We start from the raw sequence: 23,298 nt of genomic DNA, 5'->3' as shown, positions 1-23,298 counted from the left end.
ATTAAAATACTGGTTTTGCAAAAATGCCTGAAAATCTGAAGGCTGAATGTGGGCTGGGTTCAGTCCACACAGTTGTGACCTGATGCTGTAATGAGATGGGAGCTACAGCAGCTGCTTGTGTTTTGCTGCACTCAAAAGCCACTTTTACATGATGGCAGTTATTAACTGTTGCTGCAATGTAAATTGTTGGTATTTGAATTCAGTGTTTTTACTTTTTCTGGCCTAATTAAAGATATGTTTGTATGGTGTTAGATACACATCCTAAAGGCAACGTGTTCTAGCAAATGTCTCATCTCTTTTGATGTAGAAGAGTTTGGTCCTATGTGGTTTTGGTTGTTATCAGACCTTGGGCTTTCACTTTTTTCCCTTTCCTGTGCTCATGCTGGTGTTTAATGAGCTGGTCTGGTATGAGTCCTCTTGCTGACCAAGGTACCTCAGCCTCAACAGCCCCTGAACTGCTTTTCACGTGTTCATGTTAATGCTACTGCAAGGGAACATGGAGGTGATAAAACAGCCCTAACTTGACTCAGACTACTTCAGATCTGCTTCTGAAGTTGTGTGCTTAGAAGACCAGCTTTCCTGCATTGCTGTGTGTCACTTTGACCCACTGAAAAAATCGGAAAGAAAAGAAAACCTGGATGATTGATCTCTTGAGGTGTACTTAGAGATGCAGGACTGCTTTAATACTTCTAACCAGGCTTGATGCATTATATTGTTGAAGTCCTAGCACATATGACTAAGCCACTTAGGAGTATAAATAGGATGCTAAATAATACTTCTGTTTTCTCAGTCACAGGAAAATAGGCTGGCAGCCCATTGTACATGTTGTTTCTGAATCAAAAGTGGGCAAATTGTGATGTTTGGTAGAGAGAACAACTATTATTTGGGAAAATTACTTTGCCTTTCTGAATTATGCTGCATAACTGAAGCACTGTTTTCCAAGGGGATTATTCTTGTGGGAATAGCTTTGCAAAATGTTTTGAGATTCTTGAGGATGAAGGGTTGGTTTTGATTTTTTTCTCTGAGACTCATAAGTCACCACTTCAGAAAAGCTCATGTTAAATGAGTGAATTTGATTGCAAAATGTAATCATTAACTCACTGCTTTAATAAAACTTGTTTTTTTCAACTGTACACATAACACACCTTTAATATTCAGATAGATATTACGGAAAAGAATCCTGAAAGCTACCTCTCAGCAGGTGAAATCCCACTGCCAAAACTTTACATTTCCATGGCTATCTTCTTCTTCCTGTCTGGGACTGTATGGATCCACATACTTCGTAAACGCAGGTAAGTTCATTCTCTGTGACAAATAGGGGCCTACCTTGTTGGGGTTTTATTTTTCATTCCTCTTCTTGTAATGCTCAATTCACGGTCAGATTTGATCACTTGAAACTCCAAATCTGGCTCAGATTTGTATGCTTAGTACACACAGTTTATATTTGAAAACTGCTTCAGTCAGTATTGTTGTTGCAGACTGTCAGTCTAAAGTTACCAAATTTTACGTTGGAAGTTCTTCAGGTAGTGTACATATTGTGGCAAAAAATAGACAGGAAATTCCTGTAGTCGATGTCAAAAGGAGATGACTTTGAGAATAAATCATGAGAAAAAATTGATCACTTTCTTCATTTCGGAAATGGCAACTTATGGCAGTAGAGAGCCATAAATATCTTGATTATGGTTTGAATTATGTTTAGCAAATTTTCTAACAGTTAAGATATATATATATATATGTGTGGGTATTGTTATTAGTTAATAATTTCAGTTATCCCAGGCAGTAAAAATCAGGGGTTTAAAACATGGAGTTGAAATATTGCTCAGGATGTTGCAGAAACTTGGCCTGGAGCATTAAGGGGAATCTTTTTACACTGATGGTCAGCTCAGCCTGGGAGCAACTGTTTGACACTTACAGGTCTTAAAGAAATATCCTTGGAAACTGAAATTTTTACTGTTGGCTTTTAAGTAATGCTCTTCCTTCTTTTTTTTTTTTTTTTTTCTTCCCAGAAATGATGTCTTTAAGATCCACTGGCTCATGGCGGCCCTTCCATTCACCAAATCCTTGTCCTTAGTCTTCCATGCGGTGCGTACAACATCTCTGCCTGAAGCTGTTCAGCTGGGAAGTAGAAACATGGAATCCAGGACATGGCGTTAGGGAAATCTGCTTTGGACAGTGGCAGGGAGAACTGGTCTTAATACAGAAGCACTAGAACTGAACTGCAGCTCTTTGGTGGAAGTGTTTGTTTTCATCAGCAAATTGTGACTTTAAATACAGTGGAGATCATGGCCTTGAAGTGTGGAAGCAGCAAGGGTTGAATGAGTTCCACGAATTTTAATGTTTTGGCCATCTGCAGCAGGCCTGAACGCTTGGGCTGTGCTGGTGCTTCAGCCACAGGGCTTCTAGTAAATATTAATGAATGAAAACCTTGATGAATGTTTGTAAAATGCAAGGGCAAGGAAGTATTATAGTATATGGTGACAGACCTCACCTTATCAGCTCTGACATTTTCCTTAGATAATGTCTGTTGAATTGTATTGACTTTCCCTTTCCACTGGAAATAGCTCTGAACAAAGGTAATGGCAAGCATTTAATCCTTCAGTGTTTGTTCCAGCCATGATCTTCACCATCATGTCCATGGTGTTACACATGCTATAAATATTTTTGGAGTCTTGTGAAAAGAATCTGGCTTCCAGTGAAAATGAAACCAGCAAGCCTCTAGTCACCTAATGCAACTGAACCTGAAAAATGAATGAATAAATAGGTGCCAACTGCAGTTGTTTCACTGTAGTTAAGCAGGGGAATTGTGTGGGAAGGATGCAGATTGTACAAGATACATCCACTAGCACTTAGGAAATAGAGCGAATGGAAATTATCTCATTGTTGCTAAACAAAAGTAGAATGTATTGGGAGGAAGTGCTCTCTAAATGTGACAGAGCTGGGTTTGTACACACTGACTGGAAAGTGAAACTGGCAGTGGATGTGGAGCAGATCTGCTTTTAGGGGATGGGGTGTCAAAGAGCAGCTTGTAAAGTGCTGTATTTTCTGCTTCCAGATCGATTATCACTACATCTCTTCTCAGGGATTCCCCATTGAGGGCTGGGCAGTTGTTTATTACATCACTCACCTGTAAGTATGTCAGAAGATTGATCTGATAGATTCACATTTTCACTGGGGCTGTCTCCCTCCTGAACAAAGTGGGAAATCGTTGTGTTCTCATGCAGACCACAGTACCAAACACTCAGCAATCAGCTTTCCTGTGTGAAGGGGAAAGCTCCACTCACAGAGGACAGCTGCAGAGAATTGGCACTTCTGTGGGTGGAGGAGTAAAAGGATAACAAATGCTTTACTTTTCTTTGTTCACACTAATATTCAAGTATCTAATTTGCTGCTGGTGTGAATGGTAAGTGGGTACAGCTGCCAGTGTTTGCTGCTGTTCACAATGGTGAATGGATGATTCCCCCAGGAAAAGATTGCATATATTGTGAATGAAGCCTAATATTGCTCTGTGGTACACAGTTGTAGCAAGTACATCTGCTTCACTATTGTGGGATGGTTAACTGCATGCCAAAATTAGGGATAGGAAAGCATTTGTTTGGGTTTGTGGCTTTATTGGCAGTGGGAGAAACCTGGGCAAAAGAGGAAGTGTGATAAAATAAAGTCTCTCACTGCAGTGTCTGTTTCTCTTCCAGACTGAAGGGAGCTCTTCTGTTCATCACTATCGCCCTCATTGGCACAGGCTGGGCTTTCATTAAACACATCCTGTCAGATAAAGACAAAAAAATTTTCATGATTGTCATCCCACTTCAGGTAAGGACTGAGCTGTGCTGATCCTTCCTGTCTTGTGGGAGAGCTGCTTGTGCAAACTGGAAAAGGCTGTGAAAGCTTCACACACTGCCATGTAGTTCTTGCTTGTAGGAGCTTATTGGCCATTTCCTAGTCCAGAAGTTACTGTAGTTCTCCCAATTTTTCTCCCATATTGAGCATGGGATAATAATGATCAAACAGTTTCAGCAAATGAAAACTGGCTGTAAGGAGTGGGACAAAACTTGGGCTGGAAAACAGTGCTAAACTACTAAGTAGAGGAATTGAATTAAAGTTTTCACTGCTATTTCAGCTTGCTGAATGTCTTAATGAAATGAAAAAAATGGGAAAAACAAGACTTGTAGGTCTGTTGGGTCTGAGGAAAACATTCCCAGTGGTTCAGAGTGGTCAGTGCTGGTCTCCTACTTGAGGAACTGAAGTATGTAGGAGAACAGCACTTTTGTTGCTGTATGTAGAAGAGATTTTTTGCCTTTTCAGATGCAAGCCCTTACCAGAAGAATATATAATTACTGTTTGAGGCTCTTACAGAGCTCAGGTGGGGAGTACAAAAGATGATCAATGACCAGTCTGAATTACTGACTTAATTTGGAATTACACATTTTCGCTATTGGCTGTATGGTCACACAGTCCTGTGTCTGTGTTTCAGTAAGTAAATTTTGCTCCTTTTTATCTCAACTGATACAGCAGACTCAACACAGTATATAACGAAAGAACTACTTTCTGAATGTCAGCAGGAGCAAGTTCCTATCAGTTTTATTTCTGTCTATCTTATGAAGAAGCTGCTGAACGTGTGACTTTTGGATGTAGAGCTGCAGAAAAATTACTGCTGTTACTGGCTAGGCTTCTGCTGAGTTGGCAGCCCACCTGTAGTGGCTCCTTGGGCAGTTTCTAAACCATAACCATGTCTTGTTGTGTAGGTACTGGCAAACGTGGCCTACATTATCATAGAATCAACAGAGGAGGGGACAACTGAGTATGGACTGTGGAAAGAAATCCTTTTCCTGGTGGACTTGCTGTGCTGTGGAGCCATCCTGTTCCCAGTGGTATGGTGAGTTGCTGTATGTGAAAAACACATGAGCTAATGGGTGTCAACAGCTCTGCCAAAGCAAAAGAACTCTGTGGTCCTGTGGAGTCAAGCATTCTGTTAACTTTCATAGACCTCATCAGCCTTAACATTTCAGTCTAGTGCTGTGGAAGGTGCTTGTTTTAGGGATGTTAGAGTGGGGATAAGGGAAGGTGGGTGGCAGTTTAAATGTGGCCAACACTGTGCAGACTGTAGGGGCTTTTAAAGCTTGATATTTTGCAGAAGTGTTGACTCACTAAATTGAAAAATGGGATTTGTCTTCACTGTTTGTGATCAGATACTTGACTGCTAAATTTCAAAACAGTAGTCTTGTCTAAGATCAGGGCTGCCTTCAAGCAGAGTAGCTGCATGTTTATTTGACTGTTTATAAGAAATAATCCCACAGGGAGCATTTCCCCGCCCTTCCTTCCACTCTATTTGGCAGGGAATAATGTTGGTTATATAAAGCTCAACCAAAACACAGATAATTCAGATAAACACTATTGTTGCTGCTTGCCAGTTAGCCAGAACATTTATCTTCTAAATGCATTTTGTCTTAATTGAATAAACAGCTGGGTTTAAAGGAGAGTATCAAGGAGCTTCTGACTCCTTGGTTAGTAAACACAGAATATTCCTCTTTTCCTCCAGTATCTCCATTATTTTTTTCTGAAATGCAGATTATATAAATGTCTGGTAGCATGTCATCACTCTAGTGTGTAACTCTTGAGTGTTTCAGAGAAAGGTGTTGCTCAGTAGATGGAAATAAGCTTCAGCCTGACTTGTGAAGGTGTGTTTCCACTGTCCGCCTCTTCCCCTACGCAGTCCTGGTGGCCTTCTGCCAAGGCTGGGAGATGTCTTCCAAGAAATTTGCACTAGCCCCTTGTCCTTCCCCTTGCTCCAGTCAAAATGCTTCAGCTCTGAGGTTGAGAGCATTTGGCAATGGTAAAAAAAAGCTCAGGGATATTAACTTTAGTTACAGGGGGACTCGATCTGCTGTGATAAAGGTGACTTCTGCAGTCACAGTTCTTGCTGCCTAATTCTGGGATCTGTATGTTCAGCCTAGTGAGGTATTGGTATAAAACTCACTTTGCATAGAGGAATTGTATCTGAAGAACAAATGTGAGCTGTCTTTTGACTGTTTATGGTGTGCATCCAGTGTTCTTTCATTGCCATGGTGCCAATATAAACTGGCAATGAAGCCCCTGACATAAAATCCTGCCCCTTTTTCATCTGGGTAGTGTCACTGCAGCTGGTGGGATGACTCATGTGAGCAAGGTGACTAAGACTTGGCCCCGGAATTTACATTCAGGCATGGTAGTTTCTGTTACATAAGTTGCCTATGTAGACATGTAAGCTGTAATCAACTATTTAAATGAAAAGAGCTTAAAAGAGCAGTAAAATGCCAAATGCTTGGCAGTACTTTGAAGAGTAGCTCAGCTTAATTGTACAAGTGGAAAGCATTATGCTGGAAAATGCCCCAGTTTCTCACTCTGCTCCCTCCCTCCCACAAAGCTTTCTGTAGGCTGAAGTAGGTTTTAGCAATCTGCTTTCTTAATCCCAAGGAAATAGAGATACTTGAGCTGACTGCCTGAGCTGGGGGCACGAGGCTGAAGTGTGTGCAGTGCTAAGCACAGTTAATTATGAGCATACTCCAGCCATAAAGAGCTAACAAAACTTGTCAGTGATCTAGAGGACTACTGTGAAAAGGGAGTGTAAAACTTATCATTAATCTATTCTTTCTTTTTATTTTTCAGGTCAATAAGACATTTGCAAGAGGCTTCAGCAACAGATGGGAAAGGCAAGTAGTTTGTGCTTTCTCCTCTTCTATGCTACATGTTATAATGCCAGAATTTCAAACACGTGATGCTGATGTAAAAACCAAATTAAGACCATACATCAACACCTTATTAGTGTCACTCTGCTTTTCCTCAGTGGGCTCATGGGAATGACTTTTGGAAAATGACCTTTTTCTTGTATTGCTTGAATTATCAGAACTGCAGTGTGTAACCCATTCTCTGCTGCTTGCACAGCTCTCGGTGCTGGAGCTTGACATGACATCTAGAACAAATCATCTTGACAAATTTCTCATTTTTTCCTCACTTGAGTGTTCAGAAACAGAACTAGAGATGAATTCCAGAATTGCTGACTGTTAGCCCAAATAAGTTTCTGCAGAAACTTATTTCAGTTTATGCAGAAATGTATTCCTGATAGAATAGAGGGAAATAAACCTCATTATGAAACAAAACATAACTTGGCATTCAATGTAGCACAGTTTCTGACTTGTCCATGTTTGTGCAGCAGCTCCAAGGGCTGTCTGTGGAAAGTGGAGTTATGTTTATTGTAGCACTGAAAAAGGAGCTGGTGGATGGAAAGGCCAAACGTGGCTGCTGTAGTGTGTGCTTTTCCTGCCTTATCTGCTCATTTCTTCTGGATTAGTTCCTTGGATACAAGCTGTGGACCACAGCACTGGCTTCCTTGGAAGCAGGCAGCTTTTTTCATCTGTCATTCAGTGGTTTACTCTTCAGAGTTTCATTTGTAGAAGGTCATTTGTTGGCAAAAGTCTTTTAACTTCAGTCCTGTCCTTCAACTCTTGTCTCTCCTTTCTGGAATTCTGTAGCCAGGTTCTGGATACTCCTTCCAGCTGTTTATTTGGCCTTCACAGGCACTTCTGCATTTCACTGCTGATTGTAGGTGAAATGTAGGGTTGGGTACTGAACTTAGCTCTGTGCAGACCACAGATTAGTTCATTTTTTGCCATCTGTTGAATTTAAGCATTTAAGCAATACTTATGATGAGCATAGCATGCTTTTTTGATGTTCCAAGCTGTTAAATAAGCTGCTAAAGAACAACCCTGCAAGTTAAAAGAAAAAACCCTAAACCTAATGGTGGAAAATTACTAATTTCTAATAGAAACAAATGTTAAAAAGGTCAATTATCAAAGTGTAATATAAATGTTATTGGTAGCTTTCTTATCAGTGCGTTCACTTGAGTTCAGTCACATTTACTGATGGATTTGTTTTACCTTGTCCACTAAGCATATGTTCTGGAGTATTTATCCTCTTACCTTTAAAAAGTCTGGTAAGTTCAGATTTCCTTGAAGCAGTCTTTCTTCTGAACCAAGAACTTCACACATGTCAGGCCTCGTTCTTAGCTGGGTGGCAACAGATGTGACTGTGCTGGTGGTGAGCACACAGCAATTAATGCACATAATTACGACACAAACCCTTCAGCTAGTGTGGCCCCAGGTGATCCCGCTGTACCTACTTTGGTTCTTATCACAAGATGGTGCTGTGGAGTTTGATAAACCTCAGGCATTCTGAGGAGAAGAGAAGTGAAGTGGCCATCAGCAGGGATGTTCAGTGTATAGGCTCACCCTGTCCCCTGTCCCTCATACCGGATGAAATCCAGATCTGAGTAAATCCAGACAGTTCTATAGGATGTACTGTGGTGTGTAAAAAAACGTGGAGGGGAAAAATGGTAATTTGAGAGGAACTGGCTGTGTCTTTACAGCTATTCAGTGCTATGCAGAGTAGTGCTTAAGGTCTGGTTTAGTCCTCTGTTTTGTGTTGTTCTCCATGGATGGTGATGCTCTTTATCTTGACTGTTGCTTGTTAATCACCTATTGCTGTTCCCAGCTTTACCCACTGGTGTTGCCATCTGGTTGTGCAGATCCTGCAAGTTCAGTATTTGAGGGGACTTAGCAACTGTGTTGTGATATGCTGATAATAAAAGAATAGCTCAGGAATAGATTTTCAGGCAAAACATTGCACAGGCTGAGAGCAGATTGTGGCTGCAGTGCTGGGACTCACTTGTGAAACACAATCTGGTTGGGCTATTTAGAGGCTGTTGATAGTAGCCCACGGGGAACAAGGAAATGGCAATGTGATGCCAGAAGCAGAATGTTACCTAGTGCTGTCATGCTGCTAGTGTGTCTGGTTGATAAAACCAAAAGTGATTTAGTTACACTGTAAAAATGTGAAATCATTCATGTTAGGCTTATCAATGAATTCTCTTTACTAGAACCACATGCTCTGTAAGCTTCCCTTGGAAGCCCTTTTCTTCAGAGGTGCTGCTCGATGTCTCAGCTTTTCATGAGAATAAAAAATAGAACCAGTGCTTACTGTTAAATCATGAGCATACTTTTATCCCACAGTTAAAGGTAGTTTTCTCCTGTAGTAGTCAAAGTTACTGGATCTTTTCATTATGCAGTTAAACTGTCCTGTGGTTAGAGCTGGCTGGATTGTGTGCAGACACGGCTAGCTGGGCTGCCTCTGACCTGCTGGGATTTAATGTCTAGTCAAAGGCTGCCTTCCCTCTTCTCTCACACAGACTTCATTAACTTATAGGATATATTGGGGAATTACATACTACACATTCAATAACTGTTTTTCCTGGCACTGAATTTTCTGGTGACGTCCTTGCTGCTGAGAAAGGCCTAAGGAAAGTTATTTTTGCTTCCTTGCATCTGTTAGGACTAACAACTCCAGGACTTTATGGCTCAGTATCCTGGTGGTGTTTCCTGACTGTTTGTCGTGCTCTCTTCCAGTTGCTTCTCCACCTGTTTATTAGGTAGCAGTCCCCTGGGTCGAGTGACATCTATGACTGGAGTGTGACTGGACTAGGAATGAAGAAGATTTGGATTTACCAGAACTTTAGTCTGAGCTTGTCATAAGCCTTTGTTTCAGCAATGTACAATTAATAAAAAAGCCTGTTATAAGTGGCACTAATTTGGAGTCACTAGCTAACAGTCATTTTAACTAAATTAGATATTTTAAAAGAAAAGCAAAGTGGGAAAGCTGAAGAAATGGGTCTAAAGCCATAATTATCCAGGGAGACCTTACATACCCCGATGCTGTGGATTCCTAGTGAGGAGTAGGCAGGGCACAGTGCTGCGGCTGAGTTTGAGCTGCCTGCTGTTTGCTTTTTTCTCTTGAAGGTGATCTTTAAAGCAGTATATCTGACCTACACAGGCTTCTTATCTTGCACAGCAGTGGGCGTAAACATCCCATTTTTAGGATCTTTTTTCCTCCCCTTTTAAAATTGCCACCTTCAGACTTAAGCAAGTGCTTAGCTACACCTCTTTGATCTGTCACTATATCTTCAGGTGGGAGCCTTTGCTCTCTGTCCATTTGTAGATCTGCATTGCAAATGTCTTGCAGACTTAAGGAAACCAGCCTTGCAAACTGACCTAGAATTGTTCAGCCTACAAAGCTGCTCAACTGCCACCACCTTGTTTACAGGCATATTGAGAAAAGAGAGAGTATATATATTATTTATACATCATTTTTGTTTGAAACTCCCAAGTTTTTGGTCACTCTCAAGTCTCACAGCCCACCCTTGTGATCACACCCTCTGTTGTTTGAGGGAGGAAGGGGCTGGAAAGCATTGCTGCAGTTTGTTCTGGTGGTACCTGTTTGTGACGAGAGATGTGACACGGCACAGTCGGATCATGGGTTGCTGTTTTCCTGGAGCACTGCAGCACATTACAGTTGGCAGCAGAATTAGGGAAAATTCATTGCGGCCTGTCACTCCCAGGCATCATTCATTCCCTGTGTTCTGTGCAGTGGGCAAATGATGATTAATGCTTTTGTGCTTGCCCCTATGTCAGGAAAAACTGTTTGCAGTATTCAGTGCCTTCTTGCTGCTGTACCATGAAAATGCTGTGAACAAAGAGCCTGGTCCTGTGTGGTGCAGAGCAGCTGGTGCTTGGCTGGGCTCAGCACCACTTCCAGGTGCCCCAGAGAGCTGTCCAGGGTTGATGTGGCAACTGTGTTGGAGATAGAGTGCTTATCCTGTTCTTTGGACTTTCATCTGACTCTGGTGGGGCGCTTTTGTGCCAAACAGGTGATGTGGTTCAGGACATTCAAGATTAAGGATTCTGTGCCACCTTGTGTGACACCAAGCCTTGCTGTATCTGCCTGCCCTCTTCCTTCTAGTACAGGAATGCTTTTAAGGAGAGGGTTCAGGCTGTAGAGCCACACTTGTCAGAGCTGCTTTTTTTAGGGTTAGATCTACATGTGCTGCATCATTGGGGAGGGCAGAAAGTTTCCATTTTATGGTTTGATAATGGCACAGATCACATCTCAAATGCACCAGCGTGAGTAGGGCAAGCAAAGCATTGCAGAAATACTCTCAGTTGTACCTTGAGCACGTTCACTGCCTGCATTATGGTTTTTCTTTATGGATTTTATCGTCTGGACTCAAGCTCCCTGCAGTCTCAACTGCAATCCTGTGATTGTTATTACATACGTATACTGAAAAGGTCAGATTTATTAATCAAAAGGCTACTGTGTGGTGTGCAAATGGATGGTCTAGCTTCTTTTTCCATCTTATAGACAGTTTCAATGTTGGAAATTAGCACAGGGACAATCTCAAAAAGAGACTGCTTATCAGAACACTGGGCTGTGCTGTTTTGATCAATGCAGATCAGGCTCTTGCAGGCACAAGCTGTTAAAGTAAATGGTGATAGAGAGGGAAAACTGAGGAGTAAGGTATGGATGTTATAAATCTTTCTTGGAGGATGGCTTTTATCTTTTTAATTACTGTCTGAAAGAGCATGAATTAATTTCTAAAACCTTTGGTGGAAGGTCTCTTTTTAATTTTTTTTTTGCCTTCTCTGCAGTTAAGTACTGTCATTTGCAGAATGGTTATCATACTCGAAATATAAATTTACCCAGCCTTTACTGCATGCTGTGATTGCTGCTGTGTTATCACAGCCTTACAGGTTCAGGTTGCAAGTGATTCAAGTTGTAAGTGACAGCTGCTGGTTGAGCCTTGCTCCTTGTACATGTTGCTGTTGCTGTCTGAGCTGCCAAGCTGAGGTGAACAGAAATCTTTGAGTGTCCACAATAGCAAGACTCAAATAATACTGCTTGGAGCACATTCAGCCTATGAAGAAGCAATTCACAAGCTGCTGATGCCAAGCAATGATGATTTTAGATTTTTCTCCAGAACAGTGCGTCCTGTAACTTGGAGCTCAAAAAAAAAAAAAAAAAGACTGGCAGGATTTTGTAGACATGCGTTAATGCTGACTTACGTATCTGATAGTGGAGAGAAATACTGCTGCAGTTGAGGAGAGCAAGTCAGCTTCCACAGGTGCCTCTTCAGTCTTTCTCCTTGGTGGTAGTTCTCATTTTCTCCTCTCCTTGCCCTTCTTTCCTATGCTCAGATATTCTGGATATGTGACTATACCAATTTATGACTCTTTGCTATTGATTATCATTATGAGGTGTTGAGCTGTGCTCCATCAGCTGGGAGAGGTGGAATTATGACACTTCATTTGGCAGTCAGGTCTTTGGCTTTGCTGAGCTTTCATCCTATGCAGTGCAGGAATCCACCAGAAATTACTCGCCAGCTCACTGGTGTTGACTGTAAAGCACTGATAGACTGGCAGTTTGAATCACAGCTGTTGAGTTGGTGTTCCTTCAGCTAAAAATTCTGGTAATTCTCCTGGCCTGTCAGTGCACCAACTGGTGGCAGTTCTTGAAGTTGGACATGTTGAGTTCAAAATAGATCCTTCTGTGTGCAAACCAGTGTGTGGGAAATCACAAGATCTTCATGGTCACACTTAGTGCAGCTCTTCTTTAAATAGGACAATACTGCTTCCCTGTTTCACAATCCAGTGCACTTATCATGCATATTTACATGCTTCAGTTTTTCACCAACTCTATTAGGAAAAGCTTTTAACTTCAGATCATCAGTCAGTTCATGTTTTGTGTTGGTCAGATTGCTGCTCTTACAAACCCTCCTCCAGCAGACACATTATATCTGGCTTGAGGTGTCTCTAGCTTTTCGTAGTACCCCAGGAACACTAAGGAACACTAAGGGTGGACTAGAAAGAGACTCTTGATCTCTAGATTATAAAAGTAGTCTTATAACAGATTGCTGTCTGTCTCTTCACTGTAGTTTCTGTAGTGGAAACCTACAGGAATTTATTTGCAATGTTTCATTTGACATTTCTTTTGCATGAGAAAAAGGGCTTTGTTTTTCTCAGAGGAGGTGAGGCATTTCTTTGGGAGCTATTAGCTCTCTTCTTCCTCATCTGAAATACTGTATTCTGCTCTCTTGTGAACCTGGAAGACCTTACATGCAAATATATGCAGCCTTTTATAAATCTTTGCAGTGAGTGAGTTCTGTGAGGGGGTGCAGGTGAACTTCAGTTTTATGTATTGCACTTCCACATCTGATAAACACATTATGAGGACTTGGAGGGAATACCAGTAAATATGTGGCAGTATTTCTTAACTGGCAGTTCATATTCATTGGCTCTGAACTGCATCTCTGTATGCTGTCAACATACCTTGGACTCTTTGCCTCTCATGTTGTCACAAAAGCATCAGTGGCCTGTGTTTGTAATCCTGCTGCACATCTAAAAGCTGACTGTCAGACCAGAGCTGACAGCTGCTCTGTGTGTTGTTGACCTCAGCTGGTTCAGCTGAATGTTCTGTGCTGCTCCAGCTGATGTGATCTGTGCAATGCGTGCAGGTTTGCCTGGGGCCTCAGCTCAGACATGTGTTGGGGATGATTTCCTCTTTCACTTGTGAGTTGTGGCTGAGCCATGAATGATGGAGGACCTATTAAAGTGCTTGTGCTGCTGTTCAGCAAGGTGCCATAGTTCCCAGAGCTGTGATTACGTGCAAATTGCTCAGCTCAGCTTAAGAGTGAATTCACCCCAGCCTGGGAGTTATCCTGTATGTGGACTCCTCAGTACAAATCCTTCTAGCCTGGTATTACCCAACTCCTGGTTTTGACCTGCCTACCTTGCAGACAGGCAACAAAAGAAATTGTCTCATGTTAACAGTTTTCTGATGGACCTTTGTGTTCTCTCAATAGCAGCCATTAACCTAGCAAAGCTGAAGCTCTTCAGACATTACTATGTCATGGTAAGTAAAACACCTGCACACATGCATGTGGGGAGCTTGGAAGCTGTTCAAAAAGCTTGTGATGGAATACTTGTTGGAAACTACTGCAGCTAGTGGATGTGGTAGAGGCTCTTGGCACTGCTGTGCTTTGGCATCTTGGTCAACTGGCTTACAAGCCTAAAAGCAACTTCCTTTTTTTCTCCTAATGGTTATATCCTTCTGTCTCTCTTTAAATTCCAGCTATTTGTAATGCTTCCTGATTTCCTCTGGAGACAGCTTGAGCTGCCAGTTGAATTGATGGGCTTGAATAACATACTGTAAACTTGCTAAAAATTAAACTTGGGACCAAATGGTGCCTGGAGATGCACGTGTGCAGTTCCTGATTAAGTCAGTGGGAGCCATGAGTACGTTTCCCAGGAGAACACAGGCTTCTAATGATTTCCAACAGCCTCATTTCAGGCTCTTCTAAGTGGCAAGAGTAATAAATTACAATTGTGATTCTTGAAATTCCATGAAATTGTAATACTTAAAGCATTTCCTGCTGTAACTTGAGTATGTTACCAATGGCTTGAGTTATTGGATGTTCAACAAGCAGTAGGGCCCTCAGCCTGTATCTTCCATGTTTATTGAGGATCATAATGAGGCTAGTCTGACATAATGAGTTGTCTGGGAATTGCTTGAACTATTTCTCTGGGGTAAGAAGGTTCTATAAGGACAGTGCTATTGTTCTCATGCTTTCTCCTTTTCCTTCCCAGATTGTGTGTTACATTTACTTCACACGGATCATTGCAATTCTCATAAAGATTGCTGTTCCATTCCAATGGAAATGGCTGTACCAGGTATTTGCCAGCAAAGGAAAATACATCCATTCCTTGATGTTTTTCTCTATTATTCTTTAAATATAACTGCACAACAAAATTCCATAAAATGTTCCTCATGTTACAGTGAAACATCTCAAAGCAGAGTGCTGCACCCTGCCTTTTTTTGATTTTATCACTCATGAGCTTAAGGTGAAAGAATATATTCTTAGCTTTATGCTTGTCCAGCAAGGCTGCTGGATTATACATGAGATGTCTGAAAGTAATTGCATTATTGATTTTCAGTCTTTCAATTTAAAAATGTCTGAAGGAAATTAATCAAGAACATACAAAGGAGAAAAAATTAGTCAGGTTTGCTCTATGTAATTGAAGCCTGAGGGAGCCAGGGAAAACAGGCTTTTACTCTTCCATCTACAGGCTTTTTTTGCTTATGGACTTCTAAATACTGGATTTCTTAATGCATAATCCAAGTAACTGTGCAGGGAGTCCTTGGAATGCATTAACTGTTGAAAATACCAAGCAGCATAGGGATGATTCCTCCCCTCCATAAAAAAGCCAAGTCTTGCCATAGTTCTTTGAAAGCTCTGGAGAGGTGGATAGAACTGTAACTGTATTTAAAGTGAGAGAGAAAACTGAAAGAACAAAGGATTTGACAACCTTTAGCTTGGGATTAATGACAACCAGACAGGAATTATTTTATTTCTGCTGTGGCCCAGGCCTCTTGGCCATTAAACCTTGAATCTTATGAATGAGGAGCAACGTTTCATGACCACAGAGCATAGCAGGGCTGAACTTCTGTCTGGTGTTTTCACTTGCAGCTGCTGGATGAAATGGCCACGCTCGTGTTCTTTGTCCTTACTGGGTACAAGTTCCGTCCAGCATCAGACAACCCTTACCTACAGCTCTCCCAAGATGATGAGGATGACTTGGAGATGGAAGCTGTGTAAGAGCCCCCTCTCTTCTTTTATTTACCTCTTCACTTGATTGCAGAAAAGGGGTGTTTAAAACCAATTTACTTTCATCTCTCTAAATCCTTCTGTGACAAAGATGAGGATCTGCCCATGTTTAAAGGTGTCTGTTTTGGTGTGAGTAACGAGATTTGTGGTGTGCACAGGAGCCTCTGACCTGGATATTGCAGTAGTGTGGGAAAAGCTGGTAAAGCTTTTCATGGGGCAAAAAGATGCCCATGAAAATGTCAAGGAAGAAAGCTTATAATTTTAATTTAGATCATGATATATGAATGTGTTTTACAGTTCATCATTGTTTTCTATTTAAAAAAACTCAAGTGAACAACAAAAATGACCCACTGATCTGCAGAACATAAATAATAATAAATGTGTAAAAATAATATTATATATTATAATATATAATATATAATATTATATATATTATATATAATATAATATATAAAAATAATAAATAAATGAACAGGGTGTAAAGTCCCTTCTGCCTTGGTGTTCAGCATATAGCTTTGCAAAAATTTATTTTGAGCCAAGGAGATGGATTTTTATCAGTACTCTTCCCTGGTTTATTCCCTGCTGCGAAACCATGAGGTGCCACAAATGCTTCAGGAAAAATGATATAGCAGGGCTCAGGCTAAGTCCCTGTCATTTTCTTTGCAGTGATTTTTTTGAGGGCTTAAAAAATGAGTGGCATTTTTGAATGTGTAATTAAAAATGCCCTAAGAAATTCAGCCTGCTAGGAGTGTTAGATTCAGCTTTAGGCACCCCAGAGTCTGCTGCCTTAATAGGAGCACAGCTAACATAATCCTTTGGTAGTTATAGGTTTGATGCATAATTGCAATTCATGTACAGGCTCAGAAGCCTATTTCTAAGAGTTTTTTCCAGTCTGGCAAATCTCCTTTACCTGGGTGAAATACATCAACACTGTTTTTATTACAGAGGCAAAAAAAAGTCCAAATGTGTTTGCTGTCATAGTTAGCTCAGAAAGAAATGAATCTTATTTGAAAACTGCTACAAGGAGGTTTGAATCATAGAATCCAGATTGAAATGTCATGTAAGGAGTTTAACTTCTCAGGAATATGGCTGGTAACAAAGATCTTTTTAAATGCTTAGCTATTTTTGCTTTGGGTCTAGAAAATCTGTCATTTTTGCAAGTGGAATCCAACAAGTGGGTAGTGACCTTAAAATCACTATCACTTACATGTGTTTAAATGGTTTATGTAAGAAACTGGTCTTAGTTTGGAAACTGTTTAGTAAAAAAGCATTCACATCAGGAAGTCACTGTCTGCACTGACAGGATTTGTGATTGTACCAAAACAAGCTTTTTTCATTTTGCGTGTTAGAGGGAATTTCAACTTTGCGTTACGTGCTTAATGAATTTTTGCTTGTGGGGGTTTTGCTAGAACTAATGATAGGACACCTTTCAAATACAGTGATTTTAGTCAATTGAGAAGTTGCTAAATTTAGGAGAATCTGCCAGAAATGAGCTGGAGAAAATAATGAAATAGACATTGCTAAAAACTCAAGGGTTAGAATTCCTTGTGAGCCTTTTCCTAGTAAGGCATTTTGCTCTTTGCTCTGGGAATTTCCATTGTTGTGCCTTGTGGGTTGTTCCCCTTAGCCTTGCTTGAATTTTTCTGGTCTGATTCACTAGCAGTTTTATTCCGTTTGGGCACTTGGCAGGGTATAATCTGTGTCTGGTTCTCCCTTCCCCAGCTCCATCAGGAAGGTTACATTTGTAGATATTTGAAAAACAGAGTTTATACATATTCTGAGACAGGTGAAGCACTGCAATGGAAGTGTATTAAATTTCTCATTGATTTGGTCTTGCTGGTCCTATTTTTGCCTTCATAAATACTAAATGATGTTTCTGTGGGGGGAAGAAATATCTGGGTTTATTTGAGCAGGTGACTAAGTGTCTGACAGTGTCCTGACTAACCACTGTGCATGAGTGTTTTGTCTTTCATGTGATAAATACCCACTTGTCTTCACAGGCTATGGCAGAAACTAAAAACTTGGGAACTTCATAGTGTTCTGCTATGTCAGTTTTAATGTTATTTTCCTCTCCTAGAGGGTTTTTGTTTAAAATCAGGTTCTCTAAAACAGCAGCATTCAGTTACTTTAGACTCAACATTTTTATAAACCAACAGAGGGCAAAGTTGTGAGGTTATCAAACCTCTTTTCCAGGCTTGCTTGACTTCCATGAAAAAAAAAAAAAAAAAAGACATTTTAAGTGCTGTTCTCTAGTTTGGGTCTGTTTTCATGCATTGCAAATGATACAAATCTCAGTCTGGCAGTAAGTGCAAATGTTGCTAAGGACACTGGAAATCTGCAAAGTTTCAAGGAAAGAGTGCAAATCTGTACAGAAGCAACACAAGGCAAAATCCTCTCTTTGTAACTCCTTGTAACTCTCAGGAATAAAATACAAATCAAGACCAGCAAAGGTAACTCTGGCTTGGAGAAAGGATCCACAGACTTTGCAGGAATCTCTTCAGTTATTCCAGACTCCACAGAAGTTGTCCTGGCAGGGAGGAGAGTGTGACTAAAGCTGAGCTAAGGACTTGTCTGTCCTTTTTTAAGCAGGTTCAATAGCCATTCATCAGCAGCAAAGTGGCTTTCTGTGTATTCTGTCCTGGGCAGCCTCTTGAGTTCTGTCAGTACGTGGGCTCGTCGCTGACAGTTTGTTAGATTAAAGTTCCCTGCTTGAAAAGTTGCAGCCACACTTGGCAGAAAGAGCTGTCAGGCTTCCTTCCAGTCCTAATGCCATTTCTGGGGCATGAACACAAAAATATGAACAGTGCAGTAGATGAGGTGGGAGTGAGGAAGGGGAAAGGAGGAAGAATTTTTGGTGATTTTTTTTTTTTTTTCATTAACTTGGTAAGCTGCCTTTAGATGCTGGAAATCAAAGTGCTCTTCAACAGGTCTTGGTTGAGAATGGTGTTCATGCATGCATGGGAGGTTAAGATATTTCCCCTAAAGGAGGAATTGCAGGAGAAAAAACCATTAAAGGTTTTGTTCTCAAGTTGGTGTAAATCCATCTTACTGAGTGTGTGGAGACTTTGCTTCTCCTTAACACCTGAAACAGCTTCAACACAGGGAACTGTTGTGGTAACACTGATCTTTGCTTATGCCTTGGGATCTGGAGATTCTCTCTGTGTCATGAGGCAGCTTATTCTGTGCTGAGATTTGACGTCCTGCTTGGTTGTTTTTCTCTGCTTTCTCTCAGGCTATGCTTCATGGCAGACTGATTCATGCTGCTCTCCATTAGCAGATTTTCTTCACCTAACACATCTTTTGCTTGCAGAGATCAGCTTTTTTGCTCTATGGCTGATCAGTTTTCACTCCAGTTTGTAATAGCTTGTAAGGGCTAGCTGCTGCCAGTATTGCAGTGTTTCTTGTTGGACTATAAAACAAATAAACAGGAGAAAAGGCAGCTGAGATCCTCCACTGCAGAGAGCTGGAGGTACTTCTGAATGTTTAGCCGTTCCTTGATACCTTGGATACAATGCAGGAGAAAATCTCTGCAGCGAACACCACTGTGTGATGGAGTGCTTGGGGAACTCCTTCTCTGCCTCATTTGTGATGGATATCCCTCTGGCAGGCACAGAAATGCTCTCTGGAGAGGAATGGTTTAGTGAGAGGGATTTGTTGCATTTTAACTACTGCTGATTTGTGGGCTGGAAATGCAGTTCAGCAGACTGCAGGTGAGGAACATTTCCCTGCTGTATTGCAGGTCAGAGCTGAAGTGCTGAGACTGTTCCGATGACAATGAGGATTTCAGTGTGCTTGGTCTTAATGCTGCTACCTTACTTTTATTGGGCACTAAAATGTGATGGCTGGATTGATTTTGAGAGCAAGAGGAATTGCCTGTTGTGCCTGAACAATCTGAGAAAAGGAGGGACTTAAGAGCTACTTCATGCACTTGCACAAGACAAGAACAGTCTTTTCAGCTCTTCAGCTGGGCTTTAACCTTCACTGTTGGAGAATCTACACAGAAATCTCTCCCAGTGATTTGCTGTTACTGAGGGGAGACACAATAAATGGCCTTTCTGGTGACTTGATCTGCCTGCACTTCCAGTGTGTAACTGTCCCATAAACATGGGAAGTGGATCATTCCCTCCTAGCTGTAACCTGTCATTCTGTCACCACCTTGGTGTGCAGTGACTCTCTAATGGCATTAGAGTGCAGTGCTGGAATCTAGGCTGTGTGCCAGGTGGGATCTTCCCAGCTGTGAGGCAAATGTTGGGGACTACTTTGGTGTCAGGCATGTGTGAAACACCTCTTTACATATCCCGGTGTATCTGCTGCTGCATTGCTGTGTGAGATGCTCATTTCTGGTTTGTAGTTCATGGCAATCTTCAGCTCCTCCCTGTGAAATGGATATTTAGGTCCTCATTCTATAATTACAAAGTTGATTATTTCTGAAGAGTAAACTTGGTAGCTGTCTTGCTGCATCCTCCTGTACTTTTCAGACTATTACTTCCATTTGCCAGAATCTTTCTGCATTCTAGTCTTGTTCTCCAGCATGTAGCTCTTAGTGTCTTGTGCAGATTTAATAAGCAAGTTCTCTATTCCATTACCCAGGCAATTACTGAAAATACGGAGTAGAAGTGAACTCAGGACAGGCCTCTCTGGAACCACACTCAATGTTCTTACATTTTTGACAGGAAACCATTAAGTACATTTCAATGCATACTTTTCCAATTAGTTATCCATCTACTTTGATTTTGTCTAGCTTATGTTTCCCCAGATTTTTCCTATCTGACTATGGGAAACCTTTGTCAACAGGGAGAACTTAAAAGATCTACATTTCTCTGTACTGATTAGTTTGATCCCTTCTAGAAAATATTTGTTTACTAATTCCATCTTTCCTGCTTACTTTTCTCTGTACTTTTTTTTATTTTAGTAGGGGGGAAAAAAGTTCTTTGATCTGTACTCTTGTGACCCTTTCTTATTAAGCCCAAGCTCATGTAGGTCCACTCTAAAGTGAGAACCAGTGATGAGCTCAGTATGGCCACTGCTGCAATGTCACTGCACACAGCAGGCTGAGTAAATTATTTTTACAGTACATGAACAGAAGCTGGGATCTGATATGGAACTGAGGGAAGAAAAGCGTTGCCTGAAGATGACTTCTCCTCTTGAGGTGATGCTGGGGAGATGTTGTTAGCAGCTCTGATCAAATAAAGCACTCTGACATGGTAAACAGCAGGTGAAAGCACTCACAGACCAAGAGGGGCAGCTTTGAACAGGACAGGTCTGTGTGTGCTTCCAGGCATCCCTTGGGAATGCATTGAGCTGTTGGCACTCTTACCTTCAGCATCCAAAATAACCTTTGTAGTATGTTTGTGGGGAAAAAAAGAAATACCTGTATGGAGTGAGAATCACACTGTGCAAAAGAATAAAGGAAATGTGATGTGCATCCAAATTGCCTGTTTGGTGTAGCAGCAGAGAAAAGCTGCTGAGCTGAAGAGCTGTTGGAGAGCCAAGGCAGTTCCAAAAGGAATGGTGTTGTTCTGCCTGGATAAACACTTCAGTCTACCTGATATTGAATGGTGTTGTAAAGCTTTGTAGTTCAATGGTCAGATTGCCACAACAAATCCAGAGTTGGATGGTGTAAAAAGGATAACCTCTTGCTTTTGTTTTGTTGCTGCTCATTTTGCTGTTAAGAGGAGCTGGTGTGCATTAAGCTAATAAGGTTCATCTGGGGCACTGTCCACTGTCTGTATTTGTGTAATATGTTGTACCTATTAAAATGCAGAAGAAAGTCACAGAAATAAGGCTGGTCAGCTGCATAAAATAGAAGTTTTAAGTGAACTGCTCAAATTTAGCATGTCACCACCTGGCTTAACTGTTTTACCACCCCTGTTACCTTTTTTGAAGTATGAGCCAATATTACTTGCTGCTTTAGTTTAATGATAGATGGGAAGGGCCTTGAGGTGCTCAAGGACAGTGGCTGTGCTTCCAACACCATCTGTGCTGTGTCAGGGTGATACAAGAGATCAAACATGGGAACTGCTCAGTGTGGGTAAAGAGATGTGAGAAGTGTTGTTTGATGGATGTGAGCTGTTGCTGAAATGGATTTTACAGTTCAAGGTCTGATGTGTAATGCTTCCCCTCTCTCTTCTAGGGTGACGACTTCGGGAGTAATGGAGGGCATGAAGAAAGTCAAGAAAGTGGTGAATGGTTCAGCAGAACCTCAGGGCGAATGGGAAAGCATGGCATGATGGACTGGACTAAGGCAGCACTTTCAGAGAAACTTTTTTAATTTATTAATATTACTCTCAGTGGAAAGGGAGCAACTTGCACTCCCCACCACTGAAACTGCAGAGTGGGGTGTGTCTAGGGAGAGCAAAGCAGTGCAGAAATATAACTATTCCTTTGATCATAAGAAAACGGGATCTCCTGGTACCTGCAAGGAGTGTGAAGCTTTCCTAGGGATTTTGGGTAGCTTTTTTTTCCCCCCCTTTCTGGATCGGTTCTTTATTCTGAATTGTTGCGTTCCTCAGAATGTGTAATGCTAATGTGAAGAAGGATCTTCAGTGTGTATGTAAAGAATATATTTTATATAATGCTCATATATATACACACACACACACACTTGCTATGTAACATGAATGCTGAGACTTGGAAAGCCTATCAGAAGGTGGGAAAAGAAGATAAAGACATGTAAGTATTTTTTTTTTCTTTTTATAAACATTCCTTTTGGCTTGGACAAAGCATTGCAAAACAAATGGATAGGAACAACTGCAGTTATTTGAGAGACTGAACGGGTATTGATCAGATGACTTCTGCCACTGCTCATGCAGGTGTGAAAGGTGATAAGTATCTTCTTGTCTTATCCCTGCAGGTGTCCACCTGAATGTGTCAGGTTTTCAGATGTGTTGCTATATGGGACATAAGTGACTGTTCTCCATTAAAGCACTAAGTCCATAGTGCAATAAGCATTTATGTACATTCTCTGCTGTCCATGGAGTTGCTCTTGACTCACCCCCACCTGACAAGAAGTACACAAGAGGTGTAAGACTGATGCTTGCTTTTTAGAGGTCTGCCTAAATGTTTGCTTTCAAGCTGTGACCCAGAGCACTTTGGTTTGCTTCATAAAATATTTTCAAGGTATTTCAAAAGTCACTCCTTTCTGGCACAGTATAAACGGTACCAGACTCTCCAGTGGAAATCCGTCTAGCCATTTTACTGCAGCATAAATCTCTGGTTCACAGTTACCCTGAGTTACTGGGCCTCTCTGGATGCTACTTGTACCTCTCTGGCTGTGTAGGATTAATGATGCTGCTGTTTGAGATGAGCTGAACTGGTCAAAGTGGTATTGCCACCAAAAACAGGCAATTGTAACTCCCAGTCCTAAATATTTGGTGTTTTGGTTTTTTGGTTGCTGCTTTTTTGTTTGGTTGGTTGGTTTTTTTGTGGTTTGGTGGGTTTTTTTTGGTTTTGTGTTTTTTTGGGTTTTTTTTTTTTTGTTTGTTTGTTTTTTTTTTTTTTTTTTTTTTTTTTTTTTGTTTGTTTTTTTTTGTTTGTTTTTTTTTTTTTTTTTTTTTTTGTCCGGAGAGGAGAATATTATGACCAGAACCTTGATGCAGGGGAATATGGAATCCTTGACTGTTAGCTGCAGACTTGCAGTGGAGTCTTTACAGACACGTTCCAAAGTGCCACGTATGTTTTCTCTGTAGTCCCTGGGGTTGTCAGTAGGGCAGTTGTTGTCCAGAGCTGTAGTAGTGAAAATGGGTGTTCATTTGGAGGAGGATGGAAGTGGCTCCCTG

At 41.1% G+C, this 23,298-nt stretch overlaps 1 protein-coding gene across 3 annotated transcripts in view; it reads left to right on the top strand.

The window, feature by feature from the left end:
- Nucleotides 1-23,050, top strand: part of GPR107 (G protein-coupled receptor 107) — a gene marked incomplete at both ends in the record, with an annotated part of 32,994 nt that extends 9,944 nt beyond the window's left edge. Inside the window, 10 exons of one of the 3 annotated variants that reach the window (XM_083875713.1) lie at nt 1,159-1,292; nt 2,007-2,082; nt 3,053-3,126; nt 3,690-3,807; nt 4,740-4,870; nt 6,640-6,683; nt 13,721-13,767; nt 14,502-14,585; nt 15,383-15,507; nt 21,654-23,050. In XM_083875713.1, the coding sequence (XP_083731839.1) occupies nt 1,159-1,292; nt 2,007-2,082; nt 3,053-3,126; nt 3,690-3,807; nt 4,740-4,870; nt 6,640-6,683; nt 13,721-13,767; nt 14,502-14,585; nt 15,383-15,507; nt 21,654-21,750 (930 nt within the window). Of the gene's footprint in view, nt 1-1,158; nt 1,293-2,006; nt 2,083-3,052; nt 3,127-3,689; nt 3,808-4,739; nt 4,871-6,639; nt 6,684-13,717; nt 13,768-14,501; nt 14,586-15,382; nt 15,512-21,653 lie in introns of those variants that run through there. The other 2 variants (XM_083875712.1, XM_083875714.1) reach the window with 2 other exon arrangements.
- Nucleotides 23,051-23,298: the final 248 nt, after the last annotated feature.

The sequence above is a fragment of the Zosterops lateralis genome, assembly GCF_965231275.1.
Source record: "Zosterops lateralis genome assembly, chromosome: 20".
In the NCBI taxonomy this organism is placed as follows: domain Eukaryota; kingdom Metazoa; phylum Chordata; class Aves; order Passeriformes; family Zosteropidae; genus Zosterops; species Zosterops lateralis.
Note: the sequence above shows the minus strand (reverse complement) of the source record. Positions and strands in the feature narration are given on the sequence as shown.